Source organism: Salmo salar, chromosome ssa02 (genome assembly GCF_905237065.1).
Source record: "Salmo salar chromosome ssa02, Ssal_v3.1, whole genome shotgun sequence".
In the NCBI taxonomy this organism is placed as follows: Eukaryota; Metazoa; Chordata; class Actinopteri; order Salmoniformes; family Salmonidae; genus Salmo; species Salmo salar.
In genome coordinates, this window is record NC_059443.1 from 55967379 (window position 1) to 55991442 (window position 24064).

The 24064-nt window shown below is 44.8% G+C and overlaps 1 protein-coding gene across 3 annotated transcripts in view; it reads left to right on the forward strand.

Annotated features, from left to right (window-relative positions):
- LOC106588086 (integrin alpha-L) overlaps positions 1 to 24064 on the forward strand; it is a 38359-nt gene that overhangs the window by 11618 nt on the left and 2677 nt on the right. For all 3 annotated transcript variants that reach the window (XM_014176753.2, XM_014176755.2, XM_014176754.2), the window contains 19 exons: positions 12223 to 12358; positions 15228 to 15304; positions 15555 to 15678; positions 15822 to 15964; positions 16201 to 16341; positions 16545 to 16742; positions 16865 to 16995; positions 17182 to 17336; positions 17831 to 17997; positions 18198 to 18320; positions 18475 to 18545; positions 18663 to 18804; positions 19226 to 19324; positions 19619 to 19698; positions 19929 to 20006; positions 20106 to 20184; positions 23110 to 23217; positions 23320 to 23361; positions 23481 to 23597. In XM_014176753.2, coding sequence (XP_014032228.2) covers positions 12223 to 12358; positions 15228 to 15304; positions 15555 to 15678; positions 15822 to 15964; positions 16201 to 16341; positions 16545 to 16742; positions 16865 to 16995; positions 17182 to 17336; positions 17831 to 17997; positions 18198 to 18320; positions 18475 to 18545; positions 18663 to 18804; positions 19226 to 19324; positions 19619 to 19698; positions 19929 to 20006; positions 20106 to 20184; positions 23110 to 23217; positions 23320 to 23361; positions 23481 to 23597 — 2211 coding nt within the window. The remainder of the gene's footprint in view (positions 1 to 12222; positions 12359 to 15227; positions 15305 to 15554; positions 15679 to 15821; positions 15965 to 16200; positions 16342 to 16544; positions 16743 to 16864; positions 16996 to 17181; positions 17337 to 17830; positions 17998 to 18197; positions 18321 to 18474; positions 18546 to 18662; positions 18805 to 19225; positions 19325 to 19618; positions 19699 to 19928; positions 20007 to 20105; positions 20185 to 23109; positions 23218 to 23319; positions 23362 to 23480; positions 23598 to 24064) is intronic.

Below are 24064 nucleotides of genomic sequence, written 5' to 3' on the forward strand. Positions count from 1 at the left end.
TAGATTTGATGTATGCTCTGGCGGCCTCGTACGGTGTTGTCCGTAGTCTTGACCCCCCCACCGGCCTCGATGAGGCTCATCATGGGTCTGGGCTACTATTCCCCCCCTTTGTGCCTCGGGACCCCCCCACCAGCGGTTGGTGTTGGTGTCCGATGCGCAAACGAGAAGATCGGACCCTACGTACGAGTTTTCAGCAGCCGCGTTGTTATGAGAGTGGCTGTAACCTTTCAACCAAATCTCCTGGTGTTTGTGCTTCAAAACGCTCAGTGGCTGTCGAGGCATGTCAGTCACCACCGCGTCCGCGTGTGGCAACCTCTTCATTACCTGCGAACTGAGACGAGGATATCGGTCTGTGATATCGCAAAGTGTTTCACAAGTGGGAGTCATCGGGTCAGTTGCTGGACTGACGCCATTAGTGTCATTGTAAGGGGTGACAGTCCCCCCAAAGCGGAAGGTGTATCATCGGAAGCAGAGTATACTCTGCGCATCAATGTTTTTCTTGCTGGGACGGCCGCAGTGCTTGTGGAAGTGTCCAAAGGGAAAGAAAAGTTCATCTCAACTACCGTATTACATGACTGCAAGGAGGAGGGAAGTTTCTTATTCACAGAGACAGCTGTCTCGAAATCATGAAAAGAATGGTCAATCAGGTTGGCTGATGGAATGTGTTGAGATATCGTACTATCTCCGTGGATTGGATTTTGTACCAAGAGGTTTCTAAACGTCTTTTTCTCAAGGGGTGCTTTCGACAGATACCCCTCGTGAAGGACTGCGTTGCAGCTAGCGTTAGGGGGAGACGGTGTGGTCAGTGGAGAAGGCACTGTGGCCTGTGACCATACCTGGTTGGTTTTCCAATCCATCAATGGGAGTAACCGATCCATCAAGTCTGCGCCAAGTAGCAGGGTTACAGTTTCGAGGCTGGTAACATACACAGGGTGAACGAGCGATACGTCCTGGAAGTGTAGTTTCAGCATGACTCTCAATGTGAGAGGCGAGGTAGTCTGAGTGACCCCTCGAAGTTTAGTGTCGCATCATTCCACTTTTAACCAACGTTTAGTTGGTTTCAAAGCCCTTTTGAGATCATCAAACAATGTTTGAGTGATGAGTGATATTGTCGCACCCGAATCAATTAGCGCATGACAAGCTAAACAGTCCTCCAGGACTGTTTCCAGGTATGGCCGTTTAGATTCGTGGTTAGTGGACATATTCCCCACAAAGTGGAGTGGTCGTTCGCAACGACGTGATGTGCCATGTCTGTTCAAGATGGAAGCAGATTGACTTTTCCGATTTTGAGTGGGCTTGGCTTTAACGAAGCGTTTGACCTTTTTCTTCGCAACTTCTGTATCAGAGTCTATAGACAGAGCCCGGGGGCTTGTTTCTTGATCAAGCGGGCCCTGGATAGGGTTTTGAATGAGAGCGGGAGAAATTTGAACTTTAACGTCCATGCTATGGGTGTTAATTCCTGCGGACCTGGTGTCCGGTAATTCCCCGTCTAGTCCTTGTGACTTATCTTTTACCCTTTTCTCAAATTGTTCTCGCTTAAGTTCTTCCCGTAATGGGACTTCTGGAGAACATTGGTCTACGTTTTGATCGTCCTTCAACCCTTTGTTACCCTTGTGCTCTGACACTTTTGGTGGGTTGGGTGCAGGAACGTAGCGAACGGGTCGATTGTAGCGGTAGTCATGTTGATGGCTACGTACTTTACAGTTATTTCGACCGCGGAGGTTATTGGAATCATGGTTTCGTGGTAGAAACTGTTGTTGTGCGTCATCTCTCGACGCTCCAATACCTGATAATGCACCCTCTAACTGGAGTGAGTGCTCCTGGTTAAACTTCAAAACTGAGTGGTCAGGGCTCTTAGCGTTGTGAACTTTTGATGCCTCAAAAGCTGAGCTTGCAAGCTCTCTGAGTTGTAAGATAGGCAAGCCAACGTGGGCTGCAGGGCCCAAGTAGGTAATGAAGGTGGGATACATGTTCGACAGAAACCGTTGTTTGAATGGTAACAGCTCTTCCATTCCTGTTTCTGTGAGTAGGCCAAAGTAAGCTGAACGAAGCCTATGATAGAAAGCTTGTGGGTGTTCGTTCCGAGCTTGTTTGACGGTGTTAGCCAGCGAGCTATCGTGTTTGCGAGTCGCAGAACCACTGAATTCTAATTTCAAAGCTGTGGCAAGTTTAGCATAGTCATTTAGCACGTGTTGCTGTTGTAGACGAATGGACCTCGTCACGTGTCTATTCGACGTTCGCTTCAACAGGTAAACCCTGTCAGAACCCGTAGCGTTCGGGTAGCCACCCAACGCGTCCTCTATGTCAGCTAGGAACGTCTCAGTATCGTTTGGCTGACCTGGAACGGGGTCAAAGGTGGGGAAATTCTTGACGAGTTTGTCAAGGTATTCCGCGCCAAGCGGGCGGAGAGGGTTGGCTTTATCCTGTGGAGAGATTGGGGCCGAAAGGCCAAGAGAAGAAGCCAAGCCTTGTTGTTGTTGGCCAAGAGGCGCCATATTACTCAGTGCCAAAGGGCCAAGAGGAGAAGACTGAGGGACACATGAGGGAGGCAAGGTCTGAAACCTATTGTCTTCACTCCTGTGAGTACAGGGCTCCGGTTGCTTGGATGGGAAGTCGCGCTGTAGAGCGTGACCATTCTGGATTTCCTCCAGATGGTACCTAAGGGTGGAATTCTGCTGCATTGCAGAGTCCACTTGAGCGCTTAGAGTACTGATTTTGGACACGTGAGTGTCACACCTGCTCCTTTCGGTCTCAAACTTATCTGTCATGGTTTGCAGATAGAGGTCTTGAGTACGGAGCGAGAGATTCAGTGATGAGATTTCCTCTGCTTGCTTAGAAATCAATATTTCCAACCTCATCACCTGAGTTCTCTCATCATTCATTTGGTCAGCGACTTCAATAAGTTCTGCTGATTTATCATCCAACTTTGTCATTGTGTTCATTAACTGATCGTCTTTGGTCTGCAGCGCTTTGAGGAGCACCGTGTTATTTTGAGTAACATTCAACAAAACAGCATGCATGTTGTCAAGTTGAGCGCTCCTGTTTGTAGATAACTCTTCAGATTTATCTAGTTTGGCATGGACATCATCGTATTTAGTATTGGCTAAATCGAGTTGTTCCTGTAGAAAACGATTTTGTTGAAGAGCTTGTGCTTGTTCATCGTCATACGTTTTTGCAATTACATTTAATTGTTCAGTTTTCGAACGCAGTTCCATAGCTAGCAGAATTTTTCCCTTTTCTGCATTTGTCATTGGTTTCCCGGTTCTCTCCACCTGTCCCTTTATGTCTACCGTTACCTGCTCGTGCTTCAGCTGTGCACTGCGGTATTGGACAGATGGCAATCTCGGATGGCAAGACATCAGAGCTAGACTGGAGAGAACCTTTACGAGGCCTGCGCCCGATGGTTGATTTTGGAAAACATTGTTGTCTGCTTTTCCACTAATGGCATAATTAGGGTTGTTATCGCTGCTGAGGTCAGAGATCAATCCATTTACGGGTGGAGGTTCACTAATTAGCGGGCAAGTGGGAACCACCCCCTCTGATAGCTTGCACATTATTAGAACATTTGAAAGGAAAAATGTTTTTCCTAATTTTCCAAAATTTGGTTTTGGAATGTGGAAAACTGCAAAGACGATTTTAATCTATTTATAGACGTTAATGAACCATCAGTACTGTACAGTACTGTGGAAGTTGGACGTGAATGAATTTGCAAAAGCAAATTGAATTAATCAATGCCAATGATTAGTCCTACCTGGGTAGGCTATCTGGGTATTAAACTTGAATTACCTGAGAGGTTGCTTCATCAAGGTTAATATGCAAAGTTTAAGTTGTCTCATTTAATTGGAAGAACCTAGAAAGGTATGTTCGACAATTTAACTAAATAAATTGAATGAGACGATAATCCATACAATCTCCATTGATTGGATATCATAAGTGTAAACCTTAGTTCAAATGTTGGGACCCTTCACCACTAGGGTACGCTCCTCCCTGGGGCTGAGCCACATGGGATTCACTCCCGTCAGTAATGGGTTTGGTGAATGTGCTTTGCTAAAGCAGATTTTACTGATTAATCTATTTATGATATATCAAACCTGTATAGGCTATTAACCTGAGAGCATTGCTTCATCTAAGTTAAGTTTGGAAAAAGTTAATCATGTCTCATTGTAGACGCCCAATCAATTTTGGATATTATTTGAAAGATCCACTTGAAAAGGTAAATCTGGCAATTTCACTTGTTAGTTAAATTGAATGAGACGTCATATCCAGTCAATTGTGATTGTCTGGATATGTTACCGTGCTCCACGTTTGGATTTCCCCTAGAGATGTACTGGCAATTCTTCACCACCAGGGTGCAGAATGCTGAAATTAAACGGAAGTACAAAGGTCGGACTTCCGTCGCGCCAGCGGAGAAATTTTAAACGTGTTACGGTGGAGGGTAAAATGTTCCCTCTCTGTTAGCTTACCCGTAATGCTAAGCTATTGCTACTTGGTTCAGGAGTATCCTTCCAAGCACCCAAATAGGATCCTTTCACTTATGGAAAGGGTGGGTTTTCTAGTGACGTCTCACCTTAACCCCATTCAGCATATTCTGCTGGCGTTTATGTTGACCGGAGCGACACGGTACTTAACTACAAATACGCATACGGTCTGCCCACACTGTCTTAGTGCGGTAGGCAAATTATTCGGCTCGGTTTACCGGACAGTTAACTTGTAATTTCTAACCTTACTCTAGAAGTTAATATTGACCGACAGAAATAGTACCGTTTGGCCTAACGGACTAAATCTGGAATTTAATCCTCACTGCTATCGACATAAGACCAGAGCTACTCTAAATAGCTTCTCTCAATGGAAAATGCACAATCACTTTGTTTACATAGCAGGCTGTTTGTACAATTCTGTTTGCACAATTGATATATAGAATTTCACAGCAAAGTCCAATTCTATCTTAGATTCCTCGCACGGGGGCTCCAAATGTCGTGTCTTTGGGGTACCATTACACTGAAGATATGTTTATCAATTAGCTCCCTGTAATTATTATCACGCGATTAAACTGATTAATCGTTTAATTGTAATTAACTAGGAGATCGGGGCACCAAGGAGAATATTCAGATTACAAAGCTATAATTTTCCTAATATAACTTTCCTGTACTATAATATTATATTCTATTATAGTATAGGCCGATTATCTTCTTGTTGAATGGTGTATTTTACCTCTAGTCCAGTCTCATTCCAAACGTCGTAAATTGTTGTATCTGCACGAACCCAGTCTTTATTGAAATCATCCATACATCAATTGTCTTAAAATCATTTATTTACTACACTAAGTAATTAACAGAAAAACATACACACAGTAATTATCGTCACAAAGGATTGGTATAGTAATGTGCCCTACTGGCTAACAAGCATGGCTGGTCTGTTAGACAATGGGTCATAAACGGTCAGCTGAGAAGTTTACACAGAGTTCATTAATATTAACAATTGACAATTGAAGGCTCACTCATTCGGGAACAATTGCAATCAATATATATATTTACGCTCATGTGTCGTCGTGATCCTTGTTCGAGAGTTCTGTTCTGTTGGGGAGTTTTGTCCGCGTTCTCTCTCTCTCTCTCTCTCGGTTAGAATGGATCTTTCAGAGCGACATTCATTAATGTCGTCATAGAATGGTTGTTTCGTTGGTCTTCGCGTTTGATGATATAATTTACTTAGCTGCAGACTAATAATTAATATCAAAGACTTGTTCTTATTCTGTCGGTATCAATAGTCTAAAAGTTAACCACGTGGTATGGTTCACTTTCAGTAGAGGAATTGGAAGGTAAAACCTATTAGCCAACGGAGTGTAGGCCTGGTCTGGGGAAATGTAAATCAAGGGGTGTTTTATAGTGCCCATAGAACAGCTTGTCAAATGACGCCTGGTCCTGTATGGGTCCCTGGGGGCGTGCCTATGGCTGAGTTAGATTTGGTTACAGAAATACAATTCTATCACATTACATCAGTACATAGCATCTCAATGTCTTACAAAAGCTTTATCCTTATTAATACATTCTATACAACCATTATGATGCTATTATATAAACAGTTTTATGGTAATATGGCTATATTGTCTCTTCTGAGTATCACAAAATTGTACCAAGCGGATCAGTTCGTAGCTGGATTCTTCACCAATCTTCCATACATTCTCCAGAACACAAAATGTCGCTTGGCTTTCCAATTCTATGAGTTGGAAGAATTTCCTGTGTCTCTCTATGGGCCAAGTAGCCAGAGACTCTCCTGGAATTTTAGAGTTTTTACAACCCTTTACACACAGGGTGGATTGGGGTGGGAGGTAGGTTGGGTGGTGGTGCAACAGGGAGGGGGGGTCAACTGTCCTCCCTGTACCAAAAGAGGCCAACGTCATGACACCGGATAAGACAAGAGAAATACTCCAGATGTAACAGACATACCCTAGCCCCCGGACACATAAACTACTGCAGCATAAATACTGGAGGCTGAGACAGGAGGGGTCAGGAGACACTGTGGCCCCATCCGATGAAACCCCCGGACAGGGCCAAACAGGCAGGATATAACCCCACCCACTTTGCCAAAGCATAGCCCCCACACCACTGGAGGGATATCTCCAACCACCAACATACCATCCTGAGACGGTATATATATATACTATATATATATATATAGTGTATATATGTGTGTGTGTGTGTGTGTGTGTGTGTGTGTGTGTGTGTGTGTGTGTGTGTGTGTGTGTGTGTGTGTGTGTGTGTGTATATATATATATATATTGTGGCAAACCTCTTCAAAGTTAGGAGCGTTTGTCACAAATTAAGTGGGAAACTGTCACCAAAGTCAGCCCAGAATGAAAGTTCTTTCGAACATGACAGTACCTGTGTGTTTGTTTCGCTGTCCTGGTCCACCCGGGCCGCATGTAAGGTCAAGGATAGCAGGGTTCGGTACACAAATCTGGTTCTCGGTAGGTCCAGGTCTAAACACCAACAGGTAAGTCCAAAACAGTCCAGCTCGTACACGGTAAATCCAGCCAATGTAGATTGTCTCTTTCTCTATGGTTCATAGATCCTTCCCGCCCTCTCTCTCTCTTCCTGGTTTTTCTTGACCTTTTATCTGTGGGTCGGCTCCACCTTCTGAAGGTTCCCCTTGCTTCTGGGAATTGTAGTTTTGGCAGTCGGCCATTTTGTGATCTGTAGTTCTGATCGGGGTGGCCATTTTAGTGATCGGGCAGAGCCCGTTTATTAGTTCTGCCCTCACATATCTGCCATTTATCACTCGACCCCCTTCTTTGCCACAATATATATATATATATAGAAGGTAATCAGGGAAGTGATTGAGTCCAGGTGATTCTGATGACGCGCCGCCTGGTGCGCAGCCTGGTGACCTAGAGGCCGGAGAGGGAGCACACGTGACACATGTCCGATAAACTAGATTTATAGTTATTTGGAATCTTTAGTTGTCAATGATACAAACCTTTAGAATGCCTTAGAAATCAAAAGATATATGGGCTGTTGGTGATTTGAGAAAGTCGCAAAAAAATCTTGCGCTCTGTTCATTGTCTCAGGCTGCACACACTCCCATCAAGTGATCATATTTTCGCACATTTAAATATGGTCATTAAATATTTACTTTACTAATATGTCAAATTAGTTTTGATTTAGAATGGCCTATTGTCAAATGGGCAGGAACAGGGGCAAGACAAAAAAGACATGTCATGGGTATGCACTCGAATAGCGAATGGAGGCCACTTTCCCGCTTGTACATTTTTAACTGGCATTGGTCAAGCTACTCCGGTTATTTCACTGCGTGACAGGTGATATTTCACCCAAACTCTGTATGCCATGGGCTCTCCAACCCTGTTCCTGCAGCTACCGAGTGCTTAATTTGGGAAACCAAGTGAAATCTGTTCGGGAACATCGATAGTAACATGTTTTCACAACTAAACATATTTCATTAAACTGTTCAGCCCCTCTCTCTGCACACTTTGTGTTGAGATATTCTGTAGCTAAAGGTTTCAACCTATTCATTTTGAAAATATTTAAAATTCCCTATTACTAGGCCATTCAAAATCAAATACAAATGTGCTATAATTGTAGGCTAACTCTGAATTAGCATCATTAGGCTAGACCAATTATGTACCAATCTTAAATCAGTGTTTTTTAAAAATGTTTTTCTGCCATGTGTAATATGCGGTAGGCTATGTATTGTATACAGTGCCTTCGGAAAGTATTCAGACCCCTTGACATTTTCCACATTTTGTTATGTTACACTAAAATTGATTAAATAAAAAAAATCCTCAGCAATATACACACAATACCCCATAATGACAAAGCGAAAACAGGTTTTTAGAAATGTTTGCAAATGTGTGTGTAATGTGTATATATATGTATTCAGACCCTTTGCTATGAGTCTCGAAATTGAGCTCAGGTGCATCCTGTTTTCATTGATCATCCTTGAGATGTTTCTACAAATTGATTGGAGTCCACCTGTGGTAAATTCAATTGATTGGACATGGGAGAACCTTCCAGAAGGACAACCATCGCTGCATCACTCACCCAATCAGGCCTTTATGGTAGGGTGGCCAGACAGAAGCCAATCATCAGTAAAATGCACATGACAGCCCCCTGGAGTTTGCCAAAAGAGAAACAAGGTTTTCTGGTCTGATGAAGCAAGATTGAACTCTTTGCCCTAAATGCCAAGTGTCACTTCTGGAGGAAACCTGGCACCATCTCTACGGTGAAGCATGGTGGTGGCAGCATCATGCCGTGGGTGTAACGGCTGTCGTCGGGAATAGAGGACCAAAACGCAGCAGGAATGTGGATGCTCATCTTGTAATTTATTTTAAATAAAGAGAACACCAAAATAATAAAACGAAGAACGCACGAACAACAAAACAGTCTTGTCAGGCTCACACAGGCAAAACAAGAAACAATCTCCCACAACACTACACCAAACAATTACCCGTATATAGGACTCTCAATCAGAGGCAACGAGAAAGCACATGCCTCCAATTGAGAGTCCAACTCCCCATTAACCTACACATAGAAATACCACAAACCAGAAAGAACATAGAGATACAAAACATAGAACATAGACCAAAACCCGGAAATAATAAATCAAACACCCTATTACAAAAATCACCACCCCGAACCACATAAACAAAATACCCTCTGTCACGTCCTGACCAAACTACAATAACAAATAACCCTTATACTGGTCAGGACGTGACAGTACCCCCCCCTAAAGGTGCAGACCCCGGATGCACCTCATAACTAACCAAAAAACCCAAAACAACAACAACAACAACAAAAAATACCCCTAAACTAAAGGGAGGGAAGGGAGGGTGGCTGCCGTCACCGACGGCACTTGTGCTACACCCCCCCTCCCCAACCCACCTATACAGGAGGTGGTTCTGGCTCCGGCCTACTGTCCTCCAGAATGCAGACAGACTTGATTAGTTTCGGGCCGTAGGCAGACTCCCCTTGTTCCGGATCGTAGGCAGACCTCTTCCTTTCCACACTGTAGGCAGACTCATTAAATACATAGTTAATCATTTTTAGTTCCGGATCGTCAACTGACTTACTTAGTTCCGGGTTGCTGATAGACTCCTTTGGTTCCGGGTCATAGGCAGACTCACACGGTTCTGGGTCACCGACAGACCCCTTCGGTTCCGGGTCGCAGGCAGACCCCTTCAGTTCTGGGTCGCAGGTAGATTCCCTCAGTCCCGGGTCGCAGGCCGACCCCCTCGGTTCCGGGTCACAGGCCGACCCCCTCGGTTCCGGGTCACAGGCAGACCCCCTCGGTTCCGGGTCGCAGGCAGACCCCCTCGGTTCCGGGTCGCAGGAAGATCCCCTCGGTTCCGGGTCGCAGGCAGACCCCCTCGGTTCCAGGTCGCAGGCAGACTCCCTCGGTTCCGGGTCGCAGGCAGACCCCTTCGGTTCCGGGTCGCAGGCAGACCCCCTCGGTTCCGGGTCGCAGGCAGACTCCCTCGGTTCCGGGTCGCAGGCAGACTCCCTCGGTTCCGGATCGCAGGCAGACTCCCTCGGTTCCGGATCGCAGGCAGACTCCCTCGGTTCCGGATTGCAGGCAGTCTCCCTCGGTTCCGGACTAGACACTGTTGCCGGATACTCTGGACTGCACACTGGTGCCGGATACTCTGGACTGCACACTTTTGCCGGATACTCTGGACTGCACACTGTTGCCGGATACTCTGGACTGCACACTGTTGCCAGATACTCTGGACCGCACACTGTTGCCGGATACTCTGGACAGCACATTGTTGCCGGATACTCTGGACCGCACACTGTTGCCGGATACTCTGGACCGCACACTGTTGCCGGATACTCTGGACCGCACACTGTTGCCGGATACTCTGGACCACACACTGTTGCCGGATACTCTGGACCGCACACTGTTGCCGGATACTTTGGACTGCATACTGTTGCCGAACTCTTGAGGCTGGGCTGACGCACTGGAAGCCTGATGCGTGGTGCTGGTACTGGAGGTATCAGCCTGGGAACACGCACCTCAGGGCTAGTGCGGGGAGCGGGAACAGGCCGAGTCGGACTGGGCTGGCGCACTGGAAGCCTGATGCGTGGTGCTGGTACTGGAAGTATCAGCTTGGGAACACGCACGTCAGGGCTAGTGCGGGGAGCGGGAACAGGCCGAGTCGGACTGGGCTGACGCACTGGAAGCCTGATGCGTGGTGCTGGTACTGGAGATATCAGCCTGGGAACACGCACCTCAGGGCTAGTGCGCGGAGCGGGAACAGGCCAAGTCAGACTGGGTTGACGCACTGGAAGCCTGATGCGTGGTGCTGGTACTGGCGGTCTCGAGCGCAGAACTGGCATCGCTCTTACTGGCTGGATGCCCACTTCCCCCTGGCAAATGCGGGGCGCTGGTATTGCGCGTACCGGCCTAAAAATACTTGGCCTCGCCACAATACCCATTACCCCGAAGCACGGGACCTGTCCATTCACTGGTTGCCCAGAAAAGGTATGGGGATTTGGCCTGGGGCTCACTCCTCGCCCAGCCAAACTACCCATGTGCCCCCCCCAAAAAAATAATTGGGGCTGCCTCTCGGGCTTAAACGCCAGTCGTGTTCCCCGGTAGCGTTCCCGGTCCTCACTAGACTTCCTCCATGGGCCCTCTCTGGCCAGAATCTGCTCCCACGTCCATTTCTCCCGCCAGTCCATATTGAATTGCTCCTTACTCCGCTGCTTGGTCCATTTGTGGTGGGAGATTCTGTAACGGCTGTCGTCGGGAATAGAGGACCAAAACGCAGCAGGAATGTGGATGCTCATCTTGTAATTTATTTTAAATAAAGAGAACACCAAAATAATAAAACGAAGAACGCACGAACAACAAAACAGTCTTGTCAGGCTCACACAGGCAAAACAAGTAACAAGCAAAACAAGAAACAATCTCCCACAACACTACACCAAACAATTACCCATATATAGGACTCTCGATCAGAGGCAACGAGAAAGCACCTGCCTCCAATTGAGAGTCCAACCCCCCATTAACCTACACATAGAAATACCACAAACCAGAAAGAACATAGAGATACAAAACATAGAACATAGACCAAAACCCGGAAATAATAAATCAAACACCCTACTACAAAAATCACCACCCCGAACCACATAAACAAAATACCCTCTGCCACGTCCTGACCAAACTACAACAACAAATAACCCTTATACTGGTCAGGACGTGACAGTGAGGATGTTTTTCAGCGTCAGGGACTGGGAGACTAGTCGGGATCAAGGCAAAGATGAACGGAGCAAAGTACAGAGAGATCCTTGATGAAAACCTGCTCCAGAGCGCTCAGGACCTCAGACTGTGGTGAAGGTTCACCTTCCAACAGGACAATGACCCTAAGCACACAGCCCAAACGCAGGAGTTGCTACGGGTCATGTCTCTGAATGTCCTTGAGTGGGCCAGCCAGAGACCGAACTTGAAAATAGACCTGAAAATAGCTGTGCAAAGACGCTCCCCATCAAACCTGACAGCTTGAGTGGATCTGCAGAGAAGAAGGGGAGAAACTCACCAAATACAGGTGTGACAAGATTGTAGCATCATACCCAAGAAGACTCAAGGCTGTAATTGCTCCCAAAGGTTTTTCAACAAAGTACTGAGTAAAGGGTTTGAATACTTATCTAAATGTGATATCAGGTTTTTATTTTATCTACAATTGCATTATGATATATTTCTTGGCAGGTCAAGAATGTCGATTTGACGAAATTAAAGTCCCTGGCATCAGAGCCAAAAGAGAACAACACTTTCCTCATCGAGGACTACAACGGACTAAAAGGAATCCTTGACAACTTTCAAAAAAAGATTTTCAACATTGAAGGTACAACTCCGGATTCAGATAAACTCTTAGTACTACTTACTTATTTTTCAGCAAAGTCCCTGTCAACTGAAAGTTATTATTCATAAAAAAACACAAAGTGGCACTACTGGTCACTTCCTGAAATATACTACATTTTACATTTTACATTTTAGCCATTTAGCAGACGCTCTTATCCAGAGCGACTTACAAATTGGTGCATTCACCTATAATATCCAGTGGAACAACCACTTTACAATAGTGCATCTAAATCTTTTAAGGGGGGGGGTTAGAAGGATTACCTTATCCTAACCCAGGTATTCCTTGAAGAGGTGGGGTTTCAGGTGTCTCCGGAAGGTGGTGATTGACTCCGCTGTCCTGGCGTCGTGAGGGAGCTTGTTCCACCATTGGGGTGCCAGAGCAGCGAACAGTTTTGACTGGGCTGAGCGGGAACTGTGCTTCCTCAGAGGTAGGGAGGCGAGCAGGCCAGAGGTGGATGAACGGAGTGCCCTTGTTTGGGTGTAGGGCCTGATCAGAGCCTGAAGGTACGGAGGTGCCGTTCCCCTAACAGCTCCGTAGGCAAGCACCATGGTCTTGTAGCGGATGCGAGCTTCGACTGGAAGCCAGTGGAGAGAGCGGAGGAGCGGGGTGGCGTGAGAGAACTTGGGAAGGTTGAACACCAGACGGGCTGCGGCGTTCTGGATGAGTTGTAGGGGTTTAATGGCACAGGCAGGGAGCCCAGCCAACAGCGAGTTGCAGTAATCCAGACGGGAGATGACAAGTGCCTGGATTAGGACCTGCGCCGCTTCCTGTGTGAGGCAGGGTCGTACTCTGCGAATGTTGTAGAGCATGAACCTACAGGATCGGGTCACCGCCTTGATGTTGGTGGAGAACGACAGGGTGTTGTCCAGGGTCACGCCAAGGCTCTTAGCACTCTGGGAGGAGGACACAAGGGAGTTGTCAACCGTGATGGCGAGATCATGGAACGGGCAGTCCTTCCCCGGGAGGAAGAGCAGCTCCGTCTTGCCGAGGTTCAGCTTGAGGTGGTGATCCGTCATCCACACTGATATGTCTGCCAGACATGCAGAGATGCGATTCGCCACCTGGTTGTCAGAAGGGGGAAAGGAGAAGATTAATTGTGTGTCATCTGCATAGCAATGATATGAGAGACCATGTGAGGATATGACAGAGCCAAGTGACTTGGTGTATAGCGAGAATAGGAGTGGGCCAAGAACAGAGCCCTGGGGGACACCAGTGGTGAGAGCACGTGGTGCGGAGACAGATTCTCGCCACGCCACCTGGTAGGAGCGACCTGTCAGGTAGGACGCAATCCAAGCGTGCGCGGTGCCAGAGATGCCCAGCTCGGAGAGGGTGGAGAGGAGGATCTGATGGTTCACGGTATCAAAGGCAGCAGATAGGTCTAGAAGGATGAGAGCAGAGGAGAGAGAGTTAGCTTTAGCAGTGCGGAGAGCCTCCGTGACACAGAGAAGAGCAGTCTCAGTTGAATGCCCAGTCTTGAAACCTGACTGATTAGGATCAAGAAGGTCATTCTGAGAGAGATAGCAAGAGAGCTGGCCAAGCACGGCGCGTTCAAGAGTTTTGGAGAGAAAGGAAAGAAGGGATACTGGCCTGTAGTTGTTGACATCGGAGGGGTCGAGTGTAGGTTTTTTTCAGAAGGGGTGCAACTCTCGCTCTCTTGAAGACGGAAGGGACGTAGCCAGCGGTCAAGGATGCGTTGATGAGCGAGGTGAGGTAGGGGAGAAGGTCTCCGGAAATGGTCTGGAGAAGAGAGGAGGGGATAGGGTCAAGTGGGCAGGTTGTTGGGCGGCCGGCCGTCACAAGACGCGAGATTTCATCTGGAGAGAGAGGGGAGAAAGAGGTCAAAGCACAGGGTAGGGCAGTGTGAGCAGGACCAGCAGTGTCGTTTGACTTAGCAAACGAGGATCGGATGTCGTCAACCTTCTTTTCAAAATGGTTGACGAAGTCATCCGCAGAGAGGGAGGAGGGGGGGAGGGGAGGAGGATTCAGGAGGGAGGAGAAGGTAGCAAAGAGCTTCCTAGGGTTAGAGGCAGATGCTTGGAGTTTAGAGTGGTAGAAAGTGGCTTTAGCAGCAGAGACAGAAGAGGAAAATGTAGAGAGGAGGGAGTGAAAGGATGCCAGGTCCGCAGGGGAGGCGAGTTTTCCTCCATTTCCGCTCGGCTGCCCGGAGCCCTGTTCTGTGAGCTCGCAGTGAGTCGTCGAGCCACGGAGCAGGAGGGGAGGACCGAGCCGGCCTGGAGGATAGGGGACAGAGGAGATCAAAGGATGCAGAGAGGGAGGAGAGGAGGGTTGAGGAGGCAGAATCAGGAGATAGGTTGGAGAAGGTTTGAGCAGAGGGAAGAGATGATAGGATGGAAGAGGAGAGAGTAGCGGGAGAGAGAGAGCGAAGGTTGGGACGGCGCAATACCATCCGAGTAGGGGGAGAGTGAGAAGTGTTGGATGAGAGCGAGAGGGAAAAGGATACAAGGTAGTGGTCGGAGACTTGGAGGGGAGTTGCAATGAGATTAGTGGAAGAACAGCATCTAGTAAAGATGAGGTCAAGCGTATTGCCTGCCTTGTGAGTAGGGGGGGAAGGTGAGAGGGTGAGGTCGAAAGAGGAGAGGAGTGGAAAGAAGGAGGCAGAGAGGAATGAGTCGAAGGTAGACGTGGGGAGGTTAAAGTCACCCAGAACTGTGAGAGGTGAGCCATCCTCAGGAAAGGAACTTATCAAGGCGGAAAGGAACTTATCAAGGGGGAGGAGGATTCAGGAGGGAGGAGTACTGGTATTTATTTTTGGTGATAACACCTTACTCAAGAAATTCCACAGTAGAAGTATTAATGTATCGCTAGTTATATCAGTGTCCGTATGTTCTAGGTTCCAAGACTGCTCTGGCTGGAAACTTGACTAAGGAGATGTCTCAGAGTGGGTTCAGTGCTGTCTACGTTGATAAGGTGAGATACACAATAGTATGTCCAGCATGTTTTATCATCTTAAATGTTCATTTGTAATATGTATCAATTGTTTTAAAATGTTTAGTACAATGCTTCTACATTGTTCTGCAAATCCTTGTAAATGCTTAAATATGCATTTATAAATGTAATGACCACCATTGCAGCTAGTTTATAGACACAGTATATAGTTAATGAATGCTTATTAATAATATTTCATACAACATGACCCAATGTTTTATTTCCTCTACAGGACACCTTGGTTCTGGGCTCAGTGGGATCAAACAACTGGCGTGGATCTCTCTTTGAGACTGAGGGTCTGAGATCAGAGGAAAGGGAAATTCAGGACCCCACATTGGACAAAGATTCCTATATGGGTAATGGAATATTAAGCTCAACAAAATTATATTGCTCAAATGTGAATTTGAACAAACACTATTTTCAAGGCTCTGTTAGTTCAGATGTTTCAGTGAAGGGAGTGTAGTTACAATGGACCTACATTTCTTCATTGTTATTACAGGATACTCTGTAGCTGTTGGGAAGAAGAATGAGAACCTTCTATATTTTACCGGAGCACCAAGATCTGAACACATTGGACGGATCCTACTTTTTCACAAGGTTAACAACAACTGGACTGTGGCACAAAAATTGCCTGGAGAACAGGTTGGTAACATTAGCTAATTCTGCAAGCAGTGTGGTATCTGAATCAAGTTATACAATAGGGACAGCATGAAACCAGCTTTTGGGGTTACTTCAAAGGTTGAATCACTCCTCTGATAGTAAAGAGGAACACATGATGTCACTTTTTATGTTTACTTATGAGTTCCATTCAAAACCAGAGGACTTCTTAGAAAATTTCAAAACCATTTTTGTATGAATGTAAGTTTTGATTTTCTCAGATGGGCTCCTACTTCGGGGCAGAGCTGTGTTCTGTGGACATAGACTCAGACGGCAACACAGACTTCCTACTGGTGGGTGCACCAATGTTTCACAAACCTCCGAAAGAGGGCAGGATCTACGTCTACACACTGACTGATAAGGTGGGCTGAACTGTGAACCTCTGAACATTAGATTCAAATGCTGGATTTTTTGGTTGAATATGTTCATCAGGGACAAGGTAATCTGGGAGCCGATATTGATTCATTTGGATATAAATATCCATCATCTTCAATAATAATGCACAAAAAGACAGTGTAATATGGATTTATCTTCATGTGATCTCTCCTCGCCCTTCCGTTATTAGCTGGAACTGAGGATGGAGATGAATGTTTCAGTGCTGTCTCAGGGTAGATTCGGCTCCTCCATCTCGTCTCTCACAGACCTGAATGGAGATGGGCTGAAGGATGTAGCTGTGGGCGCTCCACTTGAGGATGATCACAGGGGGGCCGTGTACATCTACCTGGGTGAAAAGCTAAAGGGGATCCGCCCTGAATTCAGCCAGGTGAGGCAGACGAAGATGGAAATCATTAAAAGAAGCCCTTCATGATCAAAGAAAACAGACATCCCTCCTGGGATATCAATATCAATGGCTTTACATTAAATGTGTATGTCTTCTTATTGCAGCGCATCTCAGCTGTGATGATGAGATCTAAGCTCCAGTTCTTTGGCCAGACGATTGATGGGAAGATGGACCTGGGTGAGGATGGACTGACTGATATCGTTGTAGGAGCGCGTGGCGCAGTTGTTGTCTTGAGGTACGAGTCCAAAAAATGATAAGAAAAGACAGCTGGTTTAAACAGACAGTTGTTTAACCAGTAAAAATATCCCACTAGGGTGCGATCTGCACTGAACGGGGGCTGTGCTCAATGAGGTGTGGGCGGAGCTACCCAACATCGTACAATGTAGGCTAACATCCCAATCTTTATCTCGATCGCTCACAGGTCCAGACCGGTCCTCAGCATCTCTGCTCATCTCCACTTCCATCCCTCGGAGATCAGCACTGATAGATTTGATTGTCTGGCAAAAGAGATCATTTCCCCCGTGGTCACTTTAACAGCCTGCTTTAACATGGCAGAGGCAACAAAGAGTAAAGCTGGTAAGAACTCTCAGAACTTTAGGAACACTAAAGGCTTTGTGCTTTCCAACAGAAATGGAGTCATGATCTGAGACCACATAATTGTGGCCTTGGTGGTCCAGGTCAGAGCCTCGGTGAATAGCTAAATCACTGACCACAATAAGTGTGTCTTGGTCTCTTCCTAGTCTGAAGACCAGTGGAGGCTGCTGAGGGGAGGCTGCTCATAATAATGTCTGGAACAGAGCAAATGGAATGGCATCAAACACATAGAAACTATGTGTTTGATACCATTCCACCTATTCCGCTCCAGCCATTACCACAAGCCCGTCCTCCCCAATTAAGGTGCCACCAACTTGTGGTGAAGATGAAGTCCAAGTGTATCGAAAGGTTGGGCCTTGGTCTGGATCTGGGTCAAAAGAGTTAAGGTCTTGACTCCTAATGGTGTTCATCAGCAGACAACCATGAGGTTCAGAACTTCTCTCCCTGATAAGGAAGACTCTTGTGTACTTTTCCAGAGGTGCTGAGTGCAGGGATGAACGTCTCCTACTCGCTGGATGTGGATCCAGTGAGACAGAGGAGCCGAGCCTTTTACAGTGACACGAACAAAGGGGCCAGAAGTCTTCTCTCTACAGTGGAGCTGAGAAAGGAGCGGACCTGCTTCAACCACTCAGTCTATATGACAGTATGAACAATGACAAACTGTAGCTATGCAACAATACAACAACTATAATGTATCTCGTAAGGAGGGGATTTAATGAATAACATTAAGTTGTTAGGTTGTTGAATTCTTCTTGTGTATTGATCTTATTCAGTGATGAGAAGAATTAGGGTTTTTCAGCACTATGGATAGGGAAATTAATGCCACATTTTATTTTCTTCCAGCAATGCGTGATCGACACATTATCGCCCATAATCATCCAACTTCATTTTTCTCAATCTGAAAGCCAACAAGAGGGTCTTACTGCCATTCTGAATACTGCCAGTCCTACACAGGCTGTGGTCGAGGTACGAAGATACATTCTGGGTCTGACTAAAACCTGTTCACTTACAATGATCAAAAGTACTAGCAATGACTGTGGACTGAGTACTGTAGTTTATCCAAAGACTTGTAAAAACAGGTAATCTAAACACATTCACAGTTGTCTTGAATTCGTCATAGGTGCCCTTTGAAAAGAACTGCAAAGAAAATGAAACATGTGTGGCAGAGCTTGAGGTGGATTTCAACTTTATGTAGGTATCTGATAAACAGAGGCAACATAAAGTAACTTGTTTGTAGCTGTAATAATTACTGACTGCTCAAAAAAAGCATGTTTTCTCTGACTGTATGTATTTTGTCTCTCTTATCAGCACATCAACTTTATTAGTGGTGGACCAGAGTTACTTCAACGTGACTATAAGACTGTCCAATCATGGGGATGACTCCTACAACACCAGTCTAACTCTCCTCTACCCTCCTGGCCTCTCATTCTCCATGATGCATCTTCTGAAGGTAATACCGACACCACTCCATCTATTGTGTAATTCATTCTGATGTTTTCTTCTTGCTCTCATCTAAACCAGTGTTATTCAAACCTGGAAACCTAAAACATGTTCAGCCAATCAAGGTTTTGATGATTAGTTTAATCAGGGGTGTTCCTTCTGGGCTGGAACAAAAGCTTGCCTTGCTCATCTTGTGGGACTGCAGAACCAGGATAGGAGAACGTTAATTTAAACATCAGTTTTCCGACAAACATTTAAATGTTCACTACATGTGCTAATTATTCATAAAATGTAGCAACATATTTAGTGTTGAATTGATTAATTCCTTAAACTGTTAATATGCTTGTTTGTTAATTTTAGACTATGTCACTGACTCAGATGTACAAACCCGGAATTATTTACAAACTTGACATATTGTCTGTATTCCATAGTCTACAAGGAGAACGGTGTTCAGCTGTGGTGGTCTGGAAGGTGAAATGGACAGAACTACATGCAGTGTCAGCCTCCCTGTCTACCGTAGTAAAACTACAGTGAGTGATTACTTAGATATACCCGTAAATAATACTGTGAATCCACTGGTAAAGCTTTTAAAATGTTGTCCTTCGATGATAAAGACTCAGCGCTAAAAGCAGTGACAAAGCAGTAACTCAATGTCATTAAAACAGCTTTGATCTTTGAGTGATACATGCCTTGTGAAGAAAGAATTCAATTTAATCAATTTTGAATTCAGGCTATATAAAAAAAAATCCACTTTCCCAGTTTTTATGATCTCATTTCAAATCGTCTTTATTTTTTCTTCTGAACTATGCCATCTTCCTTCTCAGGCAGTGTTCACCAGTAAATTCCATGTTTTGAATAAATACGACTGGAACGACACAATGGAGATGACCGTCATCGGACTGAGGTAGAAATCTGCTTCCAGTGTGAATATGTTAGAGCAGTAGCTAGACGAGAGATTAGAATCAGTCCAGGAAACACCCTTCCTTTCCCCATGCAGTCGAAGTTTTGAACATTCATTGCTTACAACTAACTCGTTTTATACAACCTCAATACCTTCTACTCAATTAGCTGAAGGACTTCATAGCATTCCATTTATGTACACAAAAAATGCATTTGCCTTTCCTTTATTCACAGTGACAATGGAAACTCAACCAATAGTTCCCTTACCAGGACCATCCCTGTTCAATTTGCAGTTGACCTGGTAGTAAAAGCGTAAGTCTTTACAAGCCTGTACTTAACATTTTGTTTGAGAATGACTGCAAGTTAATTGAATAAAATCAAGGTGACTTATATATCTTGTTGTTGTTGAAGCCTTCCCCAAGACTCCACCACATACATGAACTTTACTCTGGAGGACACATCACCTAAAAGACTGGTGAATGTATATGAGGTAAACAATCAACTGCTATTGCTGTGACTGATATTAAAAGTGTGATTCACACGATGTGGGGGTAATGTTCTGTGTTTTAAACAAAACATACTTTATTGTTACTCAAACCATTTACATACATTCAATAATACGATTATTGTGAATTCTCTGATTAATATAATATTTTGATTAAAATGTATAAATGCATTGCAAAAATAAAAATGTCCCTTAAAATCCATTTTACATGGACAGCTGATAATCAGGCTACCTGATCGGACTGAAATTCTGAAGATCGCCAATCAAAATAAACATTGTATCACAACGATCATATCATTTTTGGGAAGCCCATTAGATTCTTAGTGTACAAAACATTAAAGATATCTTCCTAATATTGAGTGGCAAACACCCCCTTTTGCCCTCAGAACAAGCCTCAATTCGTCAGGGCATGAGCTCTACAAGGTGTCGAAAGCGTTCCACAGGAATCAAATAAAATGTTATTGGTCACATACACGTGATTAACAGATGTTATTGCGGGTGTAGCGAAATGCTTGTGCATCTAGCTCCGACAGTGCAGTAATATCTTACAAGTAATATCGAACAAATTACACAACATATACCCAATACACACAAATCTAAGTAGGACTGAATTAAGACTATATACATATGGACGAGCAATGTCAGAGTGGAAGTGACTAAGATACAGTAGAATAGTATAGAATACAGTATATACATATGAGAAGAGTAATACAAGATATGGAAACATTAAGTGAATGAGAGAGTATAGAAAACAGTAAATACATATGAGATGAGCAATGCCAGATATGTAAACATTATTAAGTGACTAAGATACCGTAGAATAGTATAGAATACAGTATATACATATGAGATGAGTAATGCAAGATATGGAAACATTAAGTGAATGAGAGAGTATAGAAAACAGTATATACACACGAGACGAGTAATGCCAGATATGTAAACCTTATTAAAGTGACTAGTGTTCCATTCCATAAAGTGGCCAGTGATTTCTTTCTTTTTTCTTTTTTTGTATTTTCTCCCCAATTTCGTGATATCCAATTGGTAGTAGTTACAGTCTTGTCTCATCGCTGCAACTCCCGTACGGACTCGGGAGAGGCGAAGGTCGAGAGCCATGCGTCCTCCGAAACACAACCCAACCAAGCTGCACTGCTTCTTGACACAATGCCCATCCAACCCGGAAGCCAGCCACACCAATGTGTCGGAGGAAACACCGTACACCTGGTGACCATGTCAGCGTGCACTGCGCACGGCCCGCCACAGGAGTCGCTAGTGCGCGATGAGACTAGGATATCCCTGCCGGCCAAGCCCTCCCCTAACCCGGACGACGCTGGGCCAATTGTGCGCCGCCCCATGGGTCTCCCGGTCGCGGCTAAAGTGGCCAGTGATTTCTAGTATATGCCTTTAGGCAGCAGCCTCTAATGTGCTAGTGATAGCTGTTTAACAGTCTGATGGCCTTGAGATACAAGCTGTTTTTCAGTCTCTCGGTCCCAGCTTTGATGCACCTGTACTGACCTCGCCTTCTGGATGATAGCGGGGTGAACAGGCAGTAGCTCGGGTGGTTGATGTCCTGATCTTTTTGGCCTTCCTGTGACATCGGGTGCTGTAGGTGTCCTGGAGGGCGGGTAGCTTTCCCCCGGTAATGCATTGGGCAGACCGCACAACCCTCTGGAGAGCCTTGCAGTTCCCCTTGATGTTGGCCCATGTTGACTCCAATGCTTCCCACAGTTGTGTCAAGTTAGCTGGATGTAACTTGGGTGGTGGACCATTCTTGATACACTCGGGAACCCGTGGTGCGTGAAAAACTCAGCAGCATTGCAATTCTTGACACAAGCCGGTGCGCCTGACACCTACCACCATACCCAGTTCAAAGGCACTTTAATATTTTGTCTTGCCCATTCACTCTCTGAATGGCACACACCCAATCCATATCGCAGTTGTCTCAAGACTTAAAAAATCTTTTAACCTGTCCCCTCCTCTTCATCTACACCTATTGAAGTGGATTTAACAAGAGACAAGGGATAAGGGATCATAGAATTAACCTGGTCAGTCTATATCATGGAAAGAGCAGGTGTCCTTTAATGTTTTGTACACTCAGTGTATAAAGTTTGTATGTGAAAAGTAATTATAAGATGCATACGTTAGGATTTTCTGGACTCTCATCACTCGCACCACAGAGGGATGCTCGCGGTGCTCATGATAGCAAATGCGCAGTTCAGATACATCACAGGATACAGATACACCATTAAAGGGATACTGCAAGATTCTTGTTCTACTCACCCAGAGTTGGATGAACTTGTGGAAATAATGTATTTCTCTGCGTGCAGTATGAAGGAAGTTAGTGGTCGTTTTGCGAGCCAATGCTAACTAGCGTTAGCTATCGCAAATACTGGAAGTCTATAGGTACGGTAGCATAGCTCTCTCACAGTGTCCCTTTAAAGGAGTTTACATGTTCCAATAATTTGAAAAGATTGCAAATAAGATGTTTTAATAGGTTTACGCTTACTTCGCTCATGAGCTTACGTCATTTAAGATCATCAGAGAAAGGTGTTTACATGACTAATGCTAAACTTAGTATTGCTATAATCAGTTAAATATTGAATTATTTGTGTGCATATTCTCTGTCCACAGGAGGTTGGTGGAACCTTAATTGGGGAGGACAGGCTCGTGGTAATGGCTGAAGAGGAATCAGTGGAATGATATAAAATACGTCAAACACATGTTTGATGCCATTCCATTTGCTCCATTCCAGCCATTATGAGCCATCCTCCCCTCAGCAGTCTCCACTGCCTCTGTCGCCCTAAGCTTGCTCATTTGGGGGTTTAAGTATATGTTTTGTTACACGTTCTGTGACAAATGCCTTTGTATAGAATCTCAATATAAATGATTGATTGAATGTGTCATTGTTTACAGGTGCAGAACCTAGGCATTATGCCTGTACCCATCACAGTCACCTTCACTTTCCCAACTAAGCTTGAGCACAAATTTGAAATGAAGGACTACCAAATATCTGTCTTACAGGTAAATTGTTCACATTGCTTACGAAAATGCTGACATTTTACTGCCACAATTTATTTCAATAGGAAACAGCCTAATACAAGTTGTGTTTCTTTTTTTATGAAGAACCATACTCAATGTGGAAAGATTATCAATTCAACAACAGAGGTGGGTATTCAAATATGCCCCTCACTCTTGACATTGTTGGTAACCTATCCAATCAGGTTACAACTCAGTATAGTAATCATGTTACTGAAACACACATTTTGTCCTGGCTGTGTTAACAGTACCGCTCTCCAGAAAAATCCATTGAGTGTGAAAGTTTCCTTTTGGAGAAGTTTTCGACAATTACATTTGTGCTGTCTGGAAATGTTTCCTTCAAGGACCTCGATCAAGATGCAAGGGTCTGTATTAAGCCAACTTGAACAAATGATGGTACAGAGTAACAACATGCTAATAATTAACGAGACTTTGGGACAGCAAACATCCCTCTTTAAATCTTTGTCATGCTTATTATTCATTAGCACGCTACACCATTTAAGCTAGAAACGCCATTCAAACTTTAAAATGTGCAGAGTGGTCAGGACCAGTGTGCTTGCATACAACTTATTGATATATATATATTATACTTTTTAAACTATTGAGCTTTTTGTCCTCCATCTACTTCCATGGGATTTCTTCAACATTCTAAAAGTTCCATTGTTACAGACTCCCATGAATTCCAACATTCTATTATACAAATCAAGAGATTCAGATGTCTTAATAACAGCATCAACTTTATTCACTAAGTTGACTTCCCACTTTTGAGTACGCCATGCAACAGACGTGGCAAATAGCCTAGTAGTTTAAAAAAAACTTTTGTAGGCTTTTG